Source organism: Gouania willdenowi, chromosome 4 (genome assembly GCF_900634775.1).
Source record: "Gouania willdenowi chromosome 4, fGouWil2.1, whole genome shotgun sequence".
Classification (NCBI taxonomy): domain Eukaryota; kingdom Metazoa; phylum Chordata; class Actinopteri; order Blenniiformes; family Gobiesocidae; genus Gouania; species Gouania willdenowi.
This window is the reverse complement of record NC_041047.1, coordinates 38,696,189-38,716,560: the sequence shown is the minus strand read 5'-3', so window position 1 is coordinate 38,716,560 and position 20,372 is coordinate 38,696,189. Positions and strand designations below refer to the sequence as shown.

At 39.9% G+C, this 20,372-nt stretch overlaps 1 protein-coding gene and 1 pseudogene across 8 annotated transcripts in view; both read right to left on the bottom strand.

Annotated features, from left to right (window-relative positions):
* szt2 (SZT2 subunit of KICSTOR complex) overlaps positions 1-20,372 on the bottom strand; it is a 197,923-nt gene that overhangs the window by 56,294 nt on the left and 121,257 nt on the right. For 6 of the 8 annotated variants that reach the window (XM_028445251.1, XM_028445256.1, XM_028445254.1 and 3 more), the window contains 10 exons: positions 19,697-19,784; positions 12,839-12,957; positions 11,802-11,966; positions 10,587-10,671; positions 9,112-9,285; positions 8,821-9,015; positions 6,679-6,881; positions 4,473-4,636; positions 3,900-3,997; positions 2,544-2,676 (listed from right to left, as the gene is read on the bottom strand). In XM_028445251.1, coding sequence (XP_028301052.1) covers positions 2,544-2,676; positions 3,900-3,997; positions 4,473-4,636; positions 6,679-6,881; positions 8,821-9,015; positions 9,112-9,285; positions 10,587-10,671; positions 11,802-11,966; positions 12,839-12,957; positions 19,697-19,784 — 1,424 coding nt within the window. The remainder of the gene's footprint in view (positions 1-2,543; positions 2,677-3,899; positions 3,998-4,472; positions 4,637-6,678; positions 6,882-8,820; positions 9,016-9,111; positions 9,286-10,586; positions 10,672-11,801; positions 11,967-12,838; positions 12,958-19,696; positions 19,785-20,372) is intronic. The other 2 variants (XM_028445253.1, XM_028445258.1) reach the window with 1 other exon arrangement.
* LOC114462735 (uncharacterized) lies at positions 17,598-17,715 on the bottom strand (annotated as a pseudogene).

Genomic DNA, 20,372 nt, shown 5'->3' with positions numbered 1-20,372 from the left:
TAATCCATCGCATTGCATCGTTGTTAAGAGAGACACGGTAACTACGGTAGCCAGTTAAGTCAACTATTCATCAGCATGTATGTCTATACTGTACAACCCCTCGACTAACAGAGAAAGTTTGTCACACCAGTGCCACCACTGGATAAGTTTGTGTGGAGCCCTGATAATAATAAATATGTTGATAGGGATATAATATTAATAGTGAAAGTAATAAAAGTAATGTTGTAATGATATTAATGTTAATAATTGCAATAACAAAATAATATAATAATGCACAATATTAAATAATTATAAGGTAATATAATGATTATATAGCAATGCTAATAATACAATGAGAACACCAGTAACTATAATAAAAATATATATTAATAATGAAAAAGAATATAATGGTAATCATAAGACTAGCAATAACTTTAATACAATAGTAGTAAAATTATACAACAATAACAAAATAATATAATGAAAATCCAGTAACTATAATACAATAAAAACAATAACAACATAAAATAATAAGGTAATAGCAATAATAATAATACAATGAGAATACCAGTAACTATAAGATAAAAGAATAATACATAAAAAAGATTATAAGAATAGCAATAATACGGTAGTAGTACGATTAGATAGAGATAATATAATACTGTGAGAGAGAGTGTGTGTGTGTGTGTGTGTGTGTGTGTGTGTGCGCGCGCGCGGAGCAAATATCTCCCCGTCGCGGTGCGAGTTCGACCTGAAACTTGGTTAACGGGTTCCAAATACCCCAAGTGTATGTATCTGTTATTTTGGAGTAATTTGGTCATTTCTAAATGTTTATTTCACTTCTGGACTGCTCCGAAATGAAACCTATTCAACTTTTGACCTCAGGGTGTGAGGGGGCGCTAGCGCACCATCTATATCTATCGCCATGTCCGGTTCCGGGTTCATGACGTTTGTTTGGGTTAAAAAAAAAAAAAAAAATTAATTAAATCCTATCGGCCCCCATTCACTTCACTGCTTTGTTCATGAAACACACAACAGATCAAAACCAGTTTTGAAGTCACTTTTCTGAACCCAGTAGCAGGGCTGGGATCAATTATAATTGTAATTGGTAATTCATTGCAATTATGATGTAATTATAACTGTAATCTAAATTGAAAAAATGTGTTGCTGTTGTAACTGTAGGTGAATTGTAATTGAGTTCAGTTAATTGACTTTGTAAATGTAATTGGCATTGACATTCTATAAAAATTTACAATGTAATTAACAGCAAACCTGAGGAACCATGTTACGGTTCTATGTCTTTCACATACATAGTTAATAATTATTAAAATATGTTTCATATTAAGTTTACCTCATTAAAAAATATATGAATCTAGGGCTATACTGACACAAAAAAGGCTCAGACGAAATATTAATACTAATATTTTCATTGATTAAGAAACCTAACAATGTAACCGAGAGAAGAGAAACAAATTAGATTATAGATAATATTTTTAGTATATTTTACAGCTGATTTTAGACCTGGGTCAAACTGACCTGTTATCATAAGAGATGCTAACAAAAAGCTAACACAAGACAAAGGTTATATTTTATAGGCTTATTTATTAAGGGCTCAGTATTTGTGATTGTCATTGAGAACATATTTGTAACAGGGTTTCTACACTTTTTTCACAACGAATTTTCAGGACTTTTTCAAAATATTTTACCAAATTTCCATGACTTGCATGAAAACCTGTGCAGCCGCTTGATGAGAGCGCTAATGCTCCTGATGTGAAGTGTCACAAGATGAAATGATGACCAGTTGAATTACTACATTACGGTAATAGCTAAACTTGTCTTGGTGCATTTTCCATTTCAATGCAGTTATAATAATCTGAAACCACTTATTGATCACAAAACATTAATCACATTTCAGATGAAGCTCTGCATTCCTTTTAGATCACAGGATAACATGATCACTAGTCCAACCGCAACAATCACAAACTTTATACACCTTCAATCACGTTTTCTGGTGGAAAAACAGGGAGCAAATGTGTGATATTGAACCAAAACACGCAATAACATGTAAGGCCCAAATTACTTATTTTGCCGCCACAATGCATTGAGTTCACATTTTCCAGGCATTTCTAAAAGCTTGATAAACCATTCCGACCACTGAAGCTCCCAGGCTCGTCTCAGCGGCGTGCAAAATAACTTACCTGGAGAGTGAATTTGCATAAACTTGTGATTTTATTACAATAAAATAGGCTATATTTCCAAAACAGTTAAATTATTCCATGACTTTTCAAGACTGAAAAATAGTTTTTTCAAATTCCATAATTTTTTCAGGAGTTTCATGACCATGGGGACCCTGTTGTAATTGACTTTCAGGGGAAAAATAGTAATTGTAATTTTAATTGGAAAAAATGACAATGTAATTGTAAGTGAGCATGGATAATTGAAGATACAACTGTAATTTTAAAATGTATTTGACCCACACCCTGCCCTGTAGCATCTATTTGTCATTAGGTCTTAGTAAATGTTGATGTGTAATCAGGGGAGAATGTAACATCCTTCACACTCACCTGGTCCTTTCAAAAGCCTTCACACTGGTGTCACTGGCCATGGAGCTCACCAGGTTCACCATCTCTGCCAGGACAGACGGCAGCAGGAAGTGGGATGCAATCTCAGCCGTGCACTGCTGGATGGAGGGGCAGCCTGTTCCACATCCACAAGTTCAACATCAGCCAGACACACACACACACACTAGGGGCCTCATGTACAAAGGCATGCATTGAAGCGTACGTCTCAACCCACAAACACGCGTACACTCGTGGATCTACGCACCTATCCTTTGAACACCCGAATCAGCGTGAATGTGGGGGCACACGTGTCCACGCCCCTTTTTAGATATGTAAATCATATTTAAATGAGATCGGCATCGGGATTCCCCTCAGCGTGATCATAAACAGCTGCGGCTCTTACCACCAGTAACAGAAAAAAAAGAGATTTATTTTTAAATTATTAGTCTGACAGCAACACGTATGACGAAGATGATTCAACAGTGAAGAAACTTTAATTATAATCAAAGACACACACAGTTGGTGAAGTGGGAAGCATATTAAAGAAGAGAAAGAAAATACTACCACTACTACTACTACTACTAATAATAATAATAATAATTAGAGCTGCAACCAATGATTATTTTCGTAGTCGACTAATCTATCTTTTATTTTCACGATTATTTTTCTGTTTTGAAGCACATATTTTGGACTGCTTTATTAGCGTAGCTGCTTAAATCCTTTCACTTGGGACACAAAACAATGACAATAAACATGTCATTGTAGTGTAGTTGTTATATTTACCACAAAATACAGTATCATTGAAATCACAAAATCATGAATAAAATAAATATTGTAAACTTAAAGTGTAAGTTATCTTGAACAAAGTAGAAATAGTAAACAAAGAGTGTAAATAAGTAACTTTAAAAAGCTGGAGCTAACCTGCAGGTTGTGGAGGTAATGAGGTTTAAACCAACCAGAATTCCTTTGACTTAAATCAAGTCCATAAAATAAAATAATAAATATCTTGTTTGAAATAATCCTTACAAATTAAGAAATGTCTAATTAATGTTATCCAAGTCACACAAAGTTGATTAAACAACATGTCAATGTCGACACAAAATCTGCATCGACAAATTTTTGCAGTCAACCTTATCCATAAATACAAAATATGCCCCTGAGTAACAATAGGACAGAGGAACATAACAGGCAACCCTTCTTTTTGGGAGTGAATCAGATACGTTGTGAAGGCACACATCAAGATTAATGTTTATCTCTGAACTTCGTTTCAGCACATTTCAACGTTCACTCACTGTGGATTTCTGAACGTACGCACCTGTTGTACATGAGGCCCCAGTGGAGAAGGGAGGAGAAACTCACCGAGCTGAGCCATGAAGGTGAGCCATGGCAGACAGATGTTCTGATAGATGGTGTGAAGAGTTCCTGCATCGCCTTCATCCAGCTCAGACGTGTTCCTCCTGTGGAGCATTAGCATTGATTCATAAAGAACAGACACACACAGACCCACACACAGACAGAAACAGACAGAAGCTGTGTTTCCATTACCCTTGGAAATGTGCAAAATCTAAATAGCGCAATAAAAACTGGTGATGGAAACACCTGAATTTTGAAGAAAACCCTCAAATATCACTAAATAGTTTTTACCCTTTCATGAGGAGAAACGTTTCGATATTGAAATGTGTCACAAAAACCCTATAGAAACACTTTTTCTGCAAATACACGTCACAGTACATGAGGTACCTGGTCCAAGTCCTACCATTTCTACTTTAAAATGATTAGTGCCACATTACACATGAAACAACAAAGGAATACAGAGTGTTCTAGAGACAGACGCAAACAGAAACAGAAACAAAGACAGACACAAACAGACACAGAGACAGACAGAAACAGAGACACAGACAGAAACACAGAGACACAGACACAAACAGACACCTCTGGCTCTGTTCAAACTCCACAGGTGGAGCTCTCTCCTGGCTCCACTGCTGCTTCACGTTCTCCGTCTTGTGTCTCCTCCTCGTCCGGCCCTCGTCTCCTCTCTCTTGGACGATGTCATCGGTTGTCTTGGGGCTCCCGAGCTCGGCTGAATCAGTTTTACTCTGATCATTGGAAAACACATGTGTCAAACTCAAGGCCTGGGGGCTAAAATCAGCCCTTTAGATCAGATCAGTGGGTCTCAAAGTTGACTGGCTCAAAGACCCCCTTTCTCTTATTTCTGAATCCAAGTCCCTTCTTCATCCGACTATAACATTTTGCTTAGAAAACTATTTAAAAACAACTATAAATCATAATGATGGAATAAACGAGTGATCACGCACATTTTATTTAAAGAATCTCATTTTGTAAATAAGTAGAAAGAAACAGTATTTAGTAGGGATGTAACGATTCACTCAATCCCGATACGATTCGATTCACGATACTGGGTTCACGATACAATTCTCTCACAATTTATTTTACAAAATGAGGCTGTAGACAAATGACTGAAAAATATTGCTTTATTTTTTTCGGAAAAAAACTAGAAAATACTGTACTATTTTTTTTTATCTTTCATTGTCAAAAGAACCCCTTGATAAACTATTCAAAACAATGCCAATTTAACTAAAAATAAATCCTGAATGAAATAAATAAATAAATAATACAAACAAAGAAGCCTATTAAATTAAATTCTGGTTCTATAGTAAACAATGCAAAACTACATAATAGTTCCTTTTCTTTTTAAAAGTGTAATTGAAAATGTATTTTGTGCCTTAACAATTGGACTAAGTCAGTGTACAGTATTTACATCAGATATTTCATTGGACCAGCAGAGGGCGCTGGTAACTCAGTGGTCAGTTGGCATACAGCTGTACTAGCAGTGAAGAAGAGATGCTACGCTAGCAGACAGAGCTAATAGAAAAACGTGACTTTTACAGATATTCAAGTAATATTACAGATATTCTTTCGGTGCTAAAGGGGTAAGGAATCATTTATGAACATGTTTAAGAGTAGTAGGCGATTCCGCACGCCGCCTACACTTCTGGACGGATAAATTCCAATCGTGGCATGGTCAGGTCCAACGTCACTCTCTAGGTTGCCAGTTTGTAATAACAAATGCACAGCAGTACCAGTAACATGCAAGTGGGGTTGCCAGGTTGGGGGCCCTAAGCAGCAGCTTAGTCTGCTATAGGCAGGGCCGGCAATGCCTGGAGCCAATGCTCACATCACGTGAGTGAGTAGTTCAAACAAGAGAAGGATAAATTGATCTGTTGTTTACAAAAAGTACTGCGATTCAATTTTCAGAGTATCGATATGAACCGTGATACCTATGAATCGATTTTTAACTGCCATACGAATAATCTTTACATCCGTAGTATTTAGTGCAGAATTTCTGGTGACCCCCAAAGACATTTTTATCTAGAATTATCAATAAGAATAGTAAACAAAATGTCTGCACACAAAGAAAGTAATAATGAGAAGCCTAAAAAGGTAGGACGAATTAAAAGACCATTAAATGATTAGACTGCATTAAATATGGAGCAAGATCAAAATGTAACGTGGATCTAAAGTGTAAATAATAATTTACGTCGGCATGTGAAGTGAACAATAAACAAACTTTCAATAGCTGACATAAAACATTAAATTCCTTTTTGGTTTTCTTAAGCTTTGTGTCATATTATGAACAATGTTTGGTTATTTCTTGTATTTTTGACTGCTGCACTTTCACATTTGTTTTTTGAGTTTTAATTTATTGATGAAATATGATGTCACTTTTTAGTTCATTTCATTTTTGTTTTCTTAAGCTTTTTGGCACAGATTGGAAACAATGTTTAGTTATTACCTGTGTTTTTTTATGCAGGTGATTAGCGTTATCTGGTTTTTATTTTTGATTTATTATCAAATATGATGTTACTTGTTCCCTGTTGGTTCAATACATTGAAAATGTATTTGTCAGGATTATTTGGGGGGCAATGGGCGCAGCTGGGGCTTTGAAAGTCTCACTTTCGTTCAAAGTGGGGAACACCCAAAAAAGTACTACCGGGTTAAACACATCCAATCCATCACACACGCACGCACACACACACACGCACACACACAGACGCGTCTCAGTTCAGCCAGTGATGTTCAATGTATTTCATGTGATTGATCAATTATCAGGGGTTACCAGAATGTCCCAGAAGCTGCGGCGGGTGCTTTTTCCTGATGGTGTGGTGGACTCGGCTGAGCTCGGCCCTCCTCCTGCTGGACCGGCGCTCCCTCCTTGGGTCAGAGTGATAGGGGCGGGGCTGCTCCTGAAGACCCGGGAGCTGCTGCGCGGCTGGGAGCCGTCCCTCACTTCCTTCCCCTCAGGAGAGAAACTCAGCAGGCCTGAGGCGGAGGGAGACAGACATTTTTGCTGTTGTTTTGTGAGTTTTTATCACTATTTAGTGTATTTATGTACCGTAATTTCCGGACTATAAGCCGCTACTTTTTTCTCACACTTTGAACCCTGAGGCTTAAACAATGACGTAGTTCAATTGTGGATTTTTCTCGTTTTTATAAGCTTCATGCTGCCACAAAATTGAACTCCGTCACATTAGACCAGGTGGAACAATTAAACTGTTAACATGAAATCGTTCATGCTCGCACTGAATCATTCTGATCACTCATTTTGTCATGATGCACACTGCATTGTCATAGCAACGATGCAGAGAGAAAGAGAGAGAGAGAGAGAGAGAGAGAGAGAGACAGAGCGAGCGCCCGCTGCTGCAGCAGAAAGTGTTAATGAAGTAAAAGTCAGCCAGTTTGTAATAGAAGAATTAACAGTGTAATGTCACCGCGTTAATTTTGTTCAGGATTGATCGGTGCTCTGGACTCTGAGGATGATGGAGACGCTTCCATCAGGAAGCGAAGATCCGATACAGGCTGTTCTGATCTCTGCTCCGTCTACAGTAAAAGTCAGCCAGTTTGTAAGAGTAACATAACAGCATGAAGTTGCCAAATCACCACGTTGGATTTGTTGAGAAGCGATCACGTCCGTATTCTCAGAGCAGCAATAGTCAGTCAATCAGCACCATTTGAAGATGATCTACTGAGCATCATCCAGCAGGTCTGAGCTCCAGAGCAGCGCTGTGTCACACACTCTCATTTGTGAACATTGTGCCAGAGTTTGACTCAGAGCTCGACTCGCTGCGATCGCTCCGCGGTAGTTCACGGTAATAAGAGCAGACAAAGTGGTGTATCAGTCTGGTTCCAGTAAACAGTGACCATAAAAACCTCATCAGTTGAAACACGGACGCTTCCCTGCAACCTAACGAGTACAGCAGCCCGCCTACCTGCCCGTTCTGACTGGCCGAGTTGTCTGAAGGGCACCCTCAAGGGCTCCCCTTATGTTAGGCTGCGGCATTTGTGTGGAGTTTTCTTAAAAAATTGCTAAATTATTCTTCAGTTTGTATCAGACACGGTCTGCTGCAGTTTAAAATCCTACATCGATTGCACTTCTCCAAACAAAGACTGTCCAGGATGTTTCCGGGAGTGGATGCTTCTTGTGAACGTTGTGGCTATGCCCCTGCTTCATTGTCTCACACATTTTGGAACTGTCCGTACATCACCTTCTACTGGTACAAAATAATTGAGACTCTGTCAGTCATTTTCAATGTTAAACATCCAGTCGATCCAGTAATGTCATTATTTGGTGTTGTACCTACAGATACAGTATACATTAACAGTTCGCAAAGTAATGTATTATGTTTTGTGATGTTGCTAGCCAGACGTCTAATTTTACTGAACTGGAAAAATAAAATCCCTCCTACTCATCAACACCTTCTCAGAGTTGTAATGCAATATTTACAATTGGAAAAAATTAAATATTCTTTAAAGAAAAAAGAACAAATGTTTTACTCAATCTGGCAACCCTTTATTAATTATTATAATGATATGTGAATTTGGACGGACCTCCTAATACTTAATTTGACCTAATTATTTATTTTGTACTTAAGGCCTCAAGTGTTTTTTGTTTTCTTCTCAGTTTACATTCAATGTATACATGTAAATGATTTGTATAAAACTGTTGGAAAAAGGTAATAAAAATAACTTGAAAAAAAGAAAAAATTGCTAAATTATTGTAATGCGGCCAATAAAACAGTGTGCTTTATAGCCCGGAAATTACGGTAATAATTTTGTGTGTTTTTATCACTATTTAGTGTGTTTTTGTAGCCAATTAGTGTATTTTAGGAATCATTTAATGTATCGTTGATATTTTAAGTGGAGGGAGACAGACGGACAGAGGCTTGTGATGAAGGACAGACACTCTTTGTCCTGAGCCTACCTTTACCTTTAGCCTCTCTCAGAGCTGTTGCTGCTGGGGAGGGAACCCTGACACAGAGAGGGTTTGGCAGCACTCTCAGCTCCATGATCACATCAGCCAGCGTGTGGCGCAGCGCCCCCTGCAGTTTGTCACTCAGCTGAAGAGGGCTGATGTTTCCTTGTTCCCAGATGTCAAAACGCACGAGGAGCTGCGTCTCTGTGGTGGGGGTGAGGGGGACGACAACAGTCAGAGGGACACTCAGGAGTCCATGTCTCCTGCAGCTGCTGCCCACCCACACTCTGTGTCCTGTACCTGAAGTGAAAGCGTTGGGCGCCACCACAGCCACAGACGTGAGATCATGGAAGTGTTGAGGATGAAGAGGCGTTAAACAGTTCTCTGATCTCTGCCCCGAGCCACAGTCTGGAGCGTTAACTTGCAACGGACGCCCGTGGCCGTCCACAAACGAGAGGGCGATGCAGGCAATGCCTGAGAGAGCAAAGGGTGAGCTCGACACACAATACACAAGATACACACAGTACACATAGTAAACATGACCGAACAGAAGCTGCGAACAGGAAACAATCCTCAATCCAACCTCCTACAGTCACAACTAATGAGTCCTAATGATCCTCCAGGTCACTCACAGTCGATACTTGGGGTGATTTTACTCGTTTATTGTTGCTGAACACAACCTAAGACATGCAACATCAGCAGTTCCTTCAAACAACAACTAGAGCAGGGACGGACAACTTTCCTCATAGCGGGGCCACAAAAACGTGCTCGTCCGATCCAAGGGCCACATTTTGAGAATTTATGTCGGTGTTTAGAAAAATGGCCGATCTGAGCATTAATACGGAAAAGAACGGCTTTTTTTTTATTGTTTTCAATTATTGTGTATTTGTGGCTATTCAGTGTGTTCTTGTTGCTATTTAATGTGTTAGAGTTGGTGTTTTGTGGGTTTTTGTCACTATTTAGTGTGTTTTTGAAGTCATTTTGTGTTTTTGTTGTTTTGAGTTTTTAATCACTATTTTGTGTTTTTTGATGTCGTTTTGTGGGTTTTTGTTAATATTTTGTGTGTCTTTGTCACTAATTTGTGTGGTTTTTTTTGTTATTTATTGTGCTTTACTGCTTTTGTTGCCATTTTGTGTGTTTTTGGAGTATCTTTGATATTTTAACCTTTATCTGTCTGTAACAGTCCAATTCAAAAACTGATCGACAGATGTAGATGACATTTTCAGGAAATATTGGAAACGAGATGAGGAGCAAGTGATCAGATTTTGGGAAAGATCTGGATCAATATCCAGAATTTGGATCAGTTTTACAAATACAAAAATCCCCATTGGTGAAATTTAAAAAAAAAATCATATCTTAGTTCATAATTGACCGATGTTCAAGTTATTTTTCACTTCATTTTCAATAATATGTTAATACCTTCAAGTTTTAATACATTAACATATTATTCAAAAAGAAGACAGGATGACCTTGTTGGAATTATTAAGTGGAAGTCAAGGACACATCAAAGCGACCAGCAGACGCCTCTGAAGAAGACTGGCAGTTGATAGTCGAAACATATCAGGAGATAAAAATAAATTTCCTGAAAAAAGTTGTCTGAATAAATGAAACCTTCACATACTAAAGAACTTCTGCTGACCTGAGAAGTCAGACTAGGACAACACTTCAGGTCCAAAGTCAACGTCAGGTTTCAACACATGACAAAGAAAAGCTATCGCTCTCTCTCCCAGCAGCAGCCGTTAGAAATGACCACCAGCTGAAGGGTTAGAGTTCACCTTTGCCTCCCGTCCCCTGTCCTCCAGGTTTGTTGTACAGGTAGATTTCTCCATCAGCAGTGTCACTATTCAGATGAAAGAGGTGCTGCAGTAGAAACAGGAGAGAACAGAGATGACTGCAGGAGTGCAACAATTCTCAATAATAATATATGAAAATAATGCATTTTTGTTAATAATTTTATTTTTGAATTAATATTTCCCTAGTTTGTATATGGGCTGCAAGGGTTAAGAACTTGTCCTTTTAAAGTGTTATTTTATATGTATTTTATTAAGTTTTGTCAAAGATGTAAAGAGTACTAATATATCATACTCAAGTAGAAATACTGTCACTTCATTGGAATTGTACTCAAGTACAAGTACAACTAAGTCCTATATAAAATAATTACGTACAAGTAAAAAAGTAGCCCAATTAAATAGTACTCAAAGTAAAAGTTACTAGTTACTTTCACCCTCCACGTTTATTTTTGGTATCTTACCACGGTTCCCTTGCATACAGTAAACATCTCATGTATAAACTTAAAAAGGAAGAGACCAAATCTACCACAATTGGACCTTCATTTATTTTCCACAAAGGCATCTGTATGAAATAAAAGGTTTGTCATAATCTACAATTCTTTTTTTTTATTAAATTCAAAATAATACAATTTTCAGGCTCCAAGTATAGATACATACATGAACTCTAAAGCTGAGAAAAAAAAAATGATATTCAATGCTGTTTTGGTGCTGTGCATTACGTTGAATCTGATTGGTCGGCTATGATGTGATGCATTAGATTGTTGTCTGGTTATTTCATTTTTTGTAGTTTCACAATGTCCATTGATAATTTGAAACAAAAAGTAATAATTTACTCAGTAATGGTTGGGTGTAGAAATGTAACAAATTAGTTTACTTATTTTAAAATGTACTTAAGTACAAGCAAAATTACTGATTTAGAAATACTCAAAAAAGTACACGTACCCATAAAAACAACTCATTTACAGTAACATGAGTACTTCCATTAGGTTCACCTCTGAGTTTTGTTATTTTACATCATACAATACACCATACACAGGATTGTGTGTGAATTTTGTTTTGCTTCAAAGTAAAATATAACTGTTTAAAATGAAAAAAGTAGCTCTCTTTCTTAAACCTGAACCATGAACCGAGGTACGTATTGAACCGTGAGCTGACTGTATTGTTGCATCCCTGGTGCGTGCACACCAGTGAGACCAGTACCTTAAAGTGGTGGGCCGTGTTGCTGTCAGTGTACTTGGGCACGTGCAGGAAGATGAGCAGGTTCTGTCTGAGGTAGTGAGCCACCGCGGGCAGCCAGCGGAGGCAGTAATGAGGCAGGCTGAAGGTCATCACCTCAGTGGCTGCAGATCCTGACGGCTGGATGAACTGATCACATGACACTCACAGTCAATGTCTGTCCTGTGTCGCATCACAGTGGACTGAAGGCTAAAGGGCATAAGCTCAGCTGTGTACACCAGGGTTGGGGTCAATTACATTTTTAAATTACAATTAAGTCTTCAATTATCCATGTTCAATTACAACTCAACTACCATTACGTTGACTGGCATTTTCCCAATTGCAATTAAAATGACTATTTTCTCCCTGACAGTCAATTACAATTACGTTCTCAATTACTAAAGTTTGAATTACAATTCATCACAATTACTGAGCCTTTAATAAATGAGCCCATAAACCTTAACCTTCCTCTTGTGTTAGCTTTCTGTTAGCATCTCTTATGATAAGGGTTCAGTTTTGACCATGTCTTAAATCAGCTGTAAAATACACTAAAAATATTATCCATCATGTAATTAGTTTATCATCTCTTGGTTACATTATTAGACTTCCTTATCCATAAAAATATTGGTTTTAATATTATTGGTGTGGACGTCTGAGCCTTTTTTCTGTCTTTTTACCCCTTGATTTGAAATTATGGTAAAATTATCCCCAAGAGAACTGACAGGAAACCTTGATCTGGAACATATTTTAATATTTAACTACATACAGTATGTGTACGCCATGGAACTGTAACATGGTTAGACAGGTTTGTGTTTAATTAAATTGTAAATGACAGTTTTTGTAGAATTACCATGCCAATTACAATTACAAAGTCATTTATCTGAACTCAGTTACAACAGCAACATTTTTTCAATTATGATTACAATTAAAATGACATCATAATTGTTATCAATCACAAGTTAAGTGATTACAGTTATAATTGACACCAACCCTGGTGAAGCTGTAACACAGACGTGACTCACCTCCACATCAGCTGGAGTCAGTTTACAGTTCCTGACCAACATGACGGTGATGATGTCCAAGGTGGTTTCATCCAGACGCTTCCTGAGAACCTTCACCAGTTCATCTGTGATTTCTGGGCCTGAAAAACCCGTCAGTGTGTGTGTCAGTAACTACTGACCAACGGTCTGAATGCTCATCCGTGTACACAACTGTTACTAATACTAATTTAATCTCTTAAAAATAATATATATTAGTTGACGACATCTGTAACTGATTTAGTCGACTAAAATCTTAGGGGCAGATTCACTAAAGGTTTATGGGTATTAAAACGTGTGCAAACGTCACTCTACGCGTTATTAATAATAATAATAATAATTAAAGCCGCGAGCGGCGTCATAGGTTCCGATGAAGCGGCCGGGGGCGGTAACCCACGGTCACGTATACCACTGTTTTGGGAATTGGCCTGAGCAAATTTGGTGTAAAATGGTGTAAAAACAACTGAGATATTGCATTTACCAAGAAATGGCGAAAGATTTTACTGTCATGATAGGCCCCTCCCACTTTTTACAGCCTGCTCTATTTGCCATAGCAATGTGCTTCCATCTAATAAGATTCATCCTACAGTGTTTTGAAGTCAACACGACATATCGTCTGTCCGCTACAGCTGCTCGTGTAGGACGACCACAGAAGCGGCGCCCTCTGAGAACGCAAGGCATTATGGGTAAATTGGTTATGGAGTTTTGTTTATGGCTGGACAGTCGTCGTGTGTATCAAATATGAAGCAGTTTGAACTTTGCACTCTAGAGTTATAAGCGTTTTCGTATATATGGCGTTGTTATGGCGAGGGATTTTCGTGTGTCATTATAAGCCCCTCCCACTGACCACAGTCTGTTGTTTCTTCAATAGGAATTTGCTCCCCTCTGTGTAGGTTCATCCTACAGTGTTTTGAAGTCAACACGACATGTCGTTTGTCCGCTACAGCTGCTCGTGTTGGATGACCACAGAAGCGGCGCCCTCTGAGAACGCAAGGCATTGTGGGTAAATTGGTTATCGTTTGTTGTTTGGGGCTGTACGGTCATCATGTCTATCAAATATGAAGCACTTTGAACTTTGCATTCTGGAGTTGTAAGCGTTTTCGTATAACGGCGTACTTATGGCGAGGGATTTTCGTGTGTCATTATAAGCCCCTCCCACTGACCACAGTCTGTTGTTTCTTCAATAGGAATTTGCTCCCCTCTGTGTAGGTTCATCCTACAGTGTTTTGAAGTCAACAAGACATATCGTTTGTTCGCTACAGCTGCTCGTGTTGGACGACCACAGATGGCGAAGAATTTTCCAGTGATATTTTAGGCCCCTCCCACTGACCACAGTCTGTTGTTTCTTCAATAGGAATTTGCTCCCCTTTGTGTAGGTTCATCGTACAGTGTTTTGAAGTCAACACGACATATCGTCTGTCCGCTACAGCTGCTCGTGTTGGACGACCACAGAAGCGGCGCCCTCTGAGAACGCAAGGCATTGTGGGTAAATTGGTTATCTTTTGTTGTTTAGCTCTGAACAGTGATAGTGTTTATCAAATATGAAGCAGTTTGAACTTTGCATTCTAGAGTTATAAGCTTTTTCCTATTACAGCGTGCTGATGGCGAAGGATTCTCCTGTGTCATGATAGGCCCCTCCCACTTTTCACAACCTGGTTTATTTTCCATAGCAATGTGCTTCCATCTAATAAGATTCATCCTACAGTGTTTTGAAGTCAACACGACATATCGTCTGTCCGCTACAGCTGCTCGTGTTGGACGACCACAGAAGCGGCGCCCTCTGAGAACGCAAGGCATTGTGGGTACATTGGTTATCGTTTGTTGTTTAGCTCTGGACAGTGATCGTGTGTATCAAATATGAAGCAGTTTGAACTTTGCACTCTAGAGTTATAAGCGTTTTCGTATTTATGGCGTGGTGATGGCGAGGGATTTTCGTGTGTCATTATAGGCCCCTCCCACTGACCACAGTCTGTTGTTTCTTCAATAGGAATTTGCTCCCCTCTGTGTAGGTTTCATCGTACAGTGTTTTGAAGTCAACACGACATATCGTCTGTCCGCTACAGCTGCTCGTGTTGGACGACCACAGAAGCGGCGCCCTCTGAGAACGCAAGGCATTGTGGGTAAATTGGTTATCGTTTGTTGTTTAGCTCTGGACAGTGATTGTGTGTATCAAAAATGAAGCAGTTTGAACATTGCATTCTAGAGTTATAAGCTTTTTCCTAGAACGGCGTCCTGTTGATGCTAACCGTGTACATGACCTTAAATGACACCGGTCGAAAACACAAGGCATGATGGGAAATGTTTCAAAGCAGTCATGACCAAGCTTGGGCACATGTCCTTTGTGTGAAATTTGAAGCTGATCGAAGTTTGTGTGTCAGAGTTATGGAGATTTGGAATTTTTTGCGTGCTAACGAAAATTAGCATTGCATTTTTGTGGCGGCGCCACGACCAAACCGTGACAGATACGAAAATTCTTTCGATAACTTTTCATCTTCAATGGGTCCTATGTGGTGTTGCCAAGTTTTTAAGCGAATCGGATGAATCCCCTCAGACTAGATAGCGCAGATGCGTTTCGAGGGCGAAACGCCATTTTTGACCTTTGACCCAAGATGGCTGACTTCCTGTTTGGTTTTGGGCGGGGTCACAATGTAACTTTTGCTCATTCTGGGGCGGAGACTACACGTGGCGATTTTCGTACATATCGGTCAAACCTGGCGGTCGTGCGGTTCCATCGTTTTTTTGGCGGCGAAAACGCACGCTACGCGTGCGTTTTCTGTCCGTTTTTTTTCACGCCACCTAATTATCAAATTTTTCGCCAGGCCTGAGGTGCGTGCAAATTTCGGTGAGTTTTCGGGCATTTTTAGGGGGTCGAATTAGCGATCAAAGGCGGGCGGGGTATAATAATAATAAAACGATATAATAGCGAAAACAATAGGTTCCTCTGTCCCATTCTGGGACATCGGAACCTAATTAAAGCCGCGAGCGGCGTCATAGGTTCCGATGAAGCGGCCGGGGGCGGTAACCCACGGTCACGTATACCACTGTTGGGGATTTGGGAATTGGCCTGGAGTTGTAAGCGTTTTCGTATAACGGCGTAGTTATGGCAAAGGATTTTCCTGAGTCATGATAGGCCCCTCCCACTTTTCACAGCCTGCTCTATTTGCCATAGCAATGTGCTTCCATCAAATAAGAGTCATCCTACAGTGTTTTGAAGTCAACACGACATGTCGTCTGTCCGCTACAGCTGCTCGTGTAGGACGACAACAGAAGCGGCGCCCTCTGAGAACGCAAGGCATTGTGGGTAAATTGGTTATCGTTTGTTGTTTAGCTCTGGACAGTGATCGTGTGTATCAAATATGAAGCAGTTTGAACTTTGCACTCTAGAGTTATAAGCGTTTTTGTGTAACGGCGTAGTTATGGCGAGGGATTTTGTGTGTCATTATAGGCTCCTCCCACTGATCACAGCCTGTTTTTTCTTCCATAGCAATTTGCTACCCTCTGTGTAGGTTCATCCTACAGTGTTTTGAAGTCAACACGACATATCGTCTGTCCGCTACAGCTGCTCGTGTAGGACGACCACAGAAGCGGCGCCCTCTGAGAACGCAAGGCATTATGGGTAAATTGGTTCTCGAGTTTTGTTTATGGCTGTACGGTCATCATGTGTATCAAATATGAAGCAGTTTGAACTTTGCATTCTAGAGTTATGAGCTTTTTCCTAGAACGGCGTCCTGTAAATGCTAACCGTGTACATGACCTTAAATTGACACCGGTCGAAACACAAGGCATGATGGGAAATGTTTCAAAGCAGTCATGACCAAGCTTGGGCACATGTCCTTTGTGTGAAATTTGAAGCTGATCGAAGTTTGTGTGTCAGAGTTATGGAGATTTGGAATTTTTTGCGTGCTAACGAAAATTAGCATTGCAGTTTTGTGGCGGCGCCACGACCAAACCGTGACAGATACGAAAATTCTTTCGATAACTTTTCATCTTCAATGGGTCCTATGTGGTGTTGCCAAGTTTTAAGCGAATCGGATGAATCCCCTCAGACTAGATAGCGCAGATGCGTTTCGAGGGCGAAACGCCATTTTTGACCTTTGACCCAAGATGGCTGACTTCCTGTTTGGTTTTGGGCGGGGTCACAATGTAACTTTTGCTCATTCTGGGGCGAAGACTACATGTGGCGATTTTCGTGCAAATCGGTCAAACCTGGCGGTCGTGTGGTTCCATCGTTTGTTTTGGCGGCGAAAACGCACGCATAGCGTGCGTTTTCTGTCCGTTTTTTTTCACGCCACCAAATTATCAAATTTTTCGCCAGGCCTGAGGTGCGTGCAAATTTCGGTGAGTTTTCGGGCATTTTTAGGGGGTCGAATTAGCGATCAAAGGCGGACGGGGTATAATAATAATAAAACGAAATAAAAGCGAAAACAATAGGTTCCTCTGTCCCATTCTGGGACATCGGAACCTAATAATGCATCAGTTTTATATAGCGCTTTATCATAGACACTCAAAGTCGCTTTACAGAATTAGGGCATTATTCTTTCACTCCACACTTAGTGGTGGCAAACTACTATTGTAGCCACAGCTGCCCTGGGGCAGACTGACGGAAGCGAGCCTGCCATAGTGCGCCATCGTCCCCTCCGACCACCACCAACACTCACTCACACACTACATTCATACTAGGCAATGTAGGTGAAGTGCCTTGCCCAAGGGCACAATGACAGATACCACTGAAGTGACTGCCACCCCACTGTGGCACCTGGAATTCTCAGTGGTCTCCCATCCAACTACTAACCAGACCCAGACCTGCTTAGCTTCCGAGATCTAACGGGATCGGGCAATGACAGGCTGGTATGGCCAAGGGGTACAAACCCCAGGGAATCAGGACTACGCGTCTTCTGCGCGTCACAATGCGCCCACAATCCAATTAGTGCGTTTCTATATGTAAAGTAGGTGGATCTCATAATGGGAGCTTAAAAGATGGGAGGAGGAAATGCAAATAGTCACTGTTAGCAATGCAATTCATCAAATCTGGAACGGTTAGCAGTGACTGTGTTATGCGCCAAAAATAGCACAACGCAAAAGCAGGTGCAAACTCCCACACAGATCATCTCTGCAGTGAATGTTGACACAAAACACAGCAGAGATGGAAAACAATGCTCCAGTTAACCTTTCGAGTATCAGAAAATAATTTAAATAAAACAATAGTTAATATTAATAGCCACTGATTGAGAAAATACAGAGTAAAGTGTGTGAACGAGAGAAAAAGATGGACACCCGATGCGGCACGTGTGGAGTCTAGTTTGGCTGCGGTGCAGAGGATGCTTTGCAGACGCACCGCTGCAGGGAACTCCTGTGTCTTTCTCTCCATGTTCAAACTCTTGTGTCACGTTGAGTGTCAGGCCAGAATCAGCTGATCAGCTGCGTAATTATGCAGTGATGGCACAATGTTCACAAATGAGAGTGTGCGTGACAAGCACTGCTCTGGAGCTCAGACCTGCTGGATGATGCTCAGTAGATCATCTTCAAATGGTGAAGATCGACTGATTGACAGACTGTTGCTGCATTAACACAGATCAATGGCATCAACAAATCAATAGGACGGTTTCTGTCCAAATCTGCCTGTTTTCCATGAACTGATCAGCGCAAAGTTACAAGACCTGACGGAGCAGCCACATTAAATTAGGGGGAAAAAAATATCATTAGGTTTTAAAGTTGATGTTTTTTTAATGTCTACATTATTAAATGTTTGTGTAGCAAACAGAGAAGTCCACCTGCCTCCAATTGAACTTCTTCAAATGTCATTCAGCGCTTCTGTGCACTCATCTCTCCACGTTGAAAGGACAAAATGTTCATTTATATGCGCACTATTAGTGCCGCAATGTTAGTGAATTCCCCACAGTAGGTGAAGAAACAGCACCACCAAAGGATTTAGGGAAGCACCTGGTTTACCACCCTTTATTTCAGATCTTAGTGAATCCACCCTTTAATACCATATATGTCAATATAACTGAAATAATCCTTGTGACAAATTTTTGAGTAGAACCAAGTAGCATTTTAGTCTAAAGACGAAAACTAAATCAGAATCAGCACAGCTTCAGACAGGCACAATGACTCCACCTACAGATCTACATGAGACACTAAAGTAAGAGGCTCAGAGCGAAGCCCTGATATCAAACACACAAACATCTACTGAGCTAGAGCTAGCTGCACCTAATATTCTGTAACCAGAGACACAATGGAGTAGGAGTGTGACAATATCTCAATACGACGATATATCACAACATTTTTTCGCACGATCGATTATCGATATGCTCACGCTAAGTATTGATTTAAAAAAACAAATAACTCAAAACCTTTTCTGCTTTTTGTACAGGTACGTCTTCGCAGAAATTTTGTCAATGTTTGTTGAAGGAACCAATATATTATTTACTGGAATATTACACTATAATGATGTCACTGGTGAGAAAGACCCTATTTTTTGTTTACAAAAAGCACTATTGGAGATACTTATTTGTTTACATTGGTATGTTGACAATTATTTACAAAAATGTTGCACTAAAATAGTGTCACTGTTCATAGACACTTTTTCAATTTATTGTCTTTCAGAGATATAAAATAAAAATTGTATTTTTTCACTTATTGGAGATTGATTTCTGACCAATATATCGATAATCGCAGTATCGTCATATTGGGAGATAATCGTTATTGTGAGCTTTGTATCGAGTATTGTATCGTGAGGTTTCCACCCCTACAATGAAGGACTGATGTTCTGCCAGTTTTGCAGTGCTTGTGAGAGCTGCTGTAGTGGTGGTTTTCTAATGCTGAGAATGACGAGAGTTTTACCTGCATCTCCCACTCCATGCACCAGCAGCAGGACGTGCTTAGCCTCTTGTCCGACTGTGCGGGAACCATCCAGAGAAGACCTGGAGGTCTGAGGAGGGACACAGCAGAAAAGTCACATAGATTTCTCTACAGACAAACATAAATGCCTCATTATCACTGCTCGGATAAGGAAATTAAACATCTCTACTCGACTAATTTATTTGTCAGACAGGCAACAATGTGTGCAGGTGAGTGATTGTTGCACTTCATGTGTGGACATTACCTGTGGTGTCCTCCAGGGGTCAATATTGGGCCCTAAACTATTTATTTTACACATTAAAGGATTTAATGTATTTAAAATGTGTTTAATGTGTTACCAATAAACAAAATACATGCACCTTTTAAAAAATGATTTTATATTTTGGAGTATAAACTATGGAGAGCCCCCATTTTAGTCAGAATATGACGCACTGTTGTTGTTCGGCCTGGCCTGTCACTTTAACGAATTGGTGCATTGTGGGAGGTAGAGGCGTAACGGGTCTGTTTACATTGTGAGAAGCGTAGTTTTTCTCTTGGCTCTCGGAGCTAAGCAGACGTGTGTATCCACTTCTTCAGTGATAAAGTGCACCATTCAGGTTGTTTGTTAGGAGAGGATTAAATATCACCTTCCTCACCAACTACCAGCTTCTTCTATGCC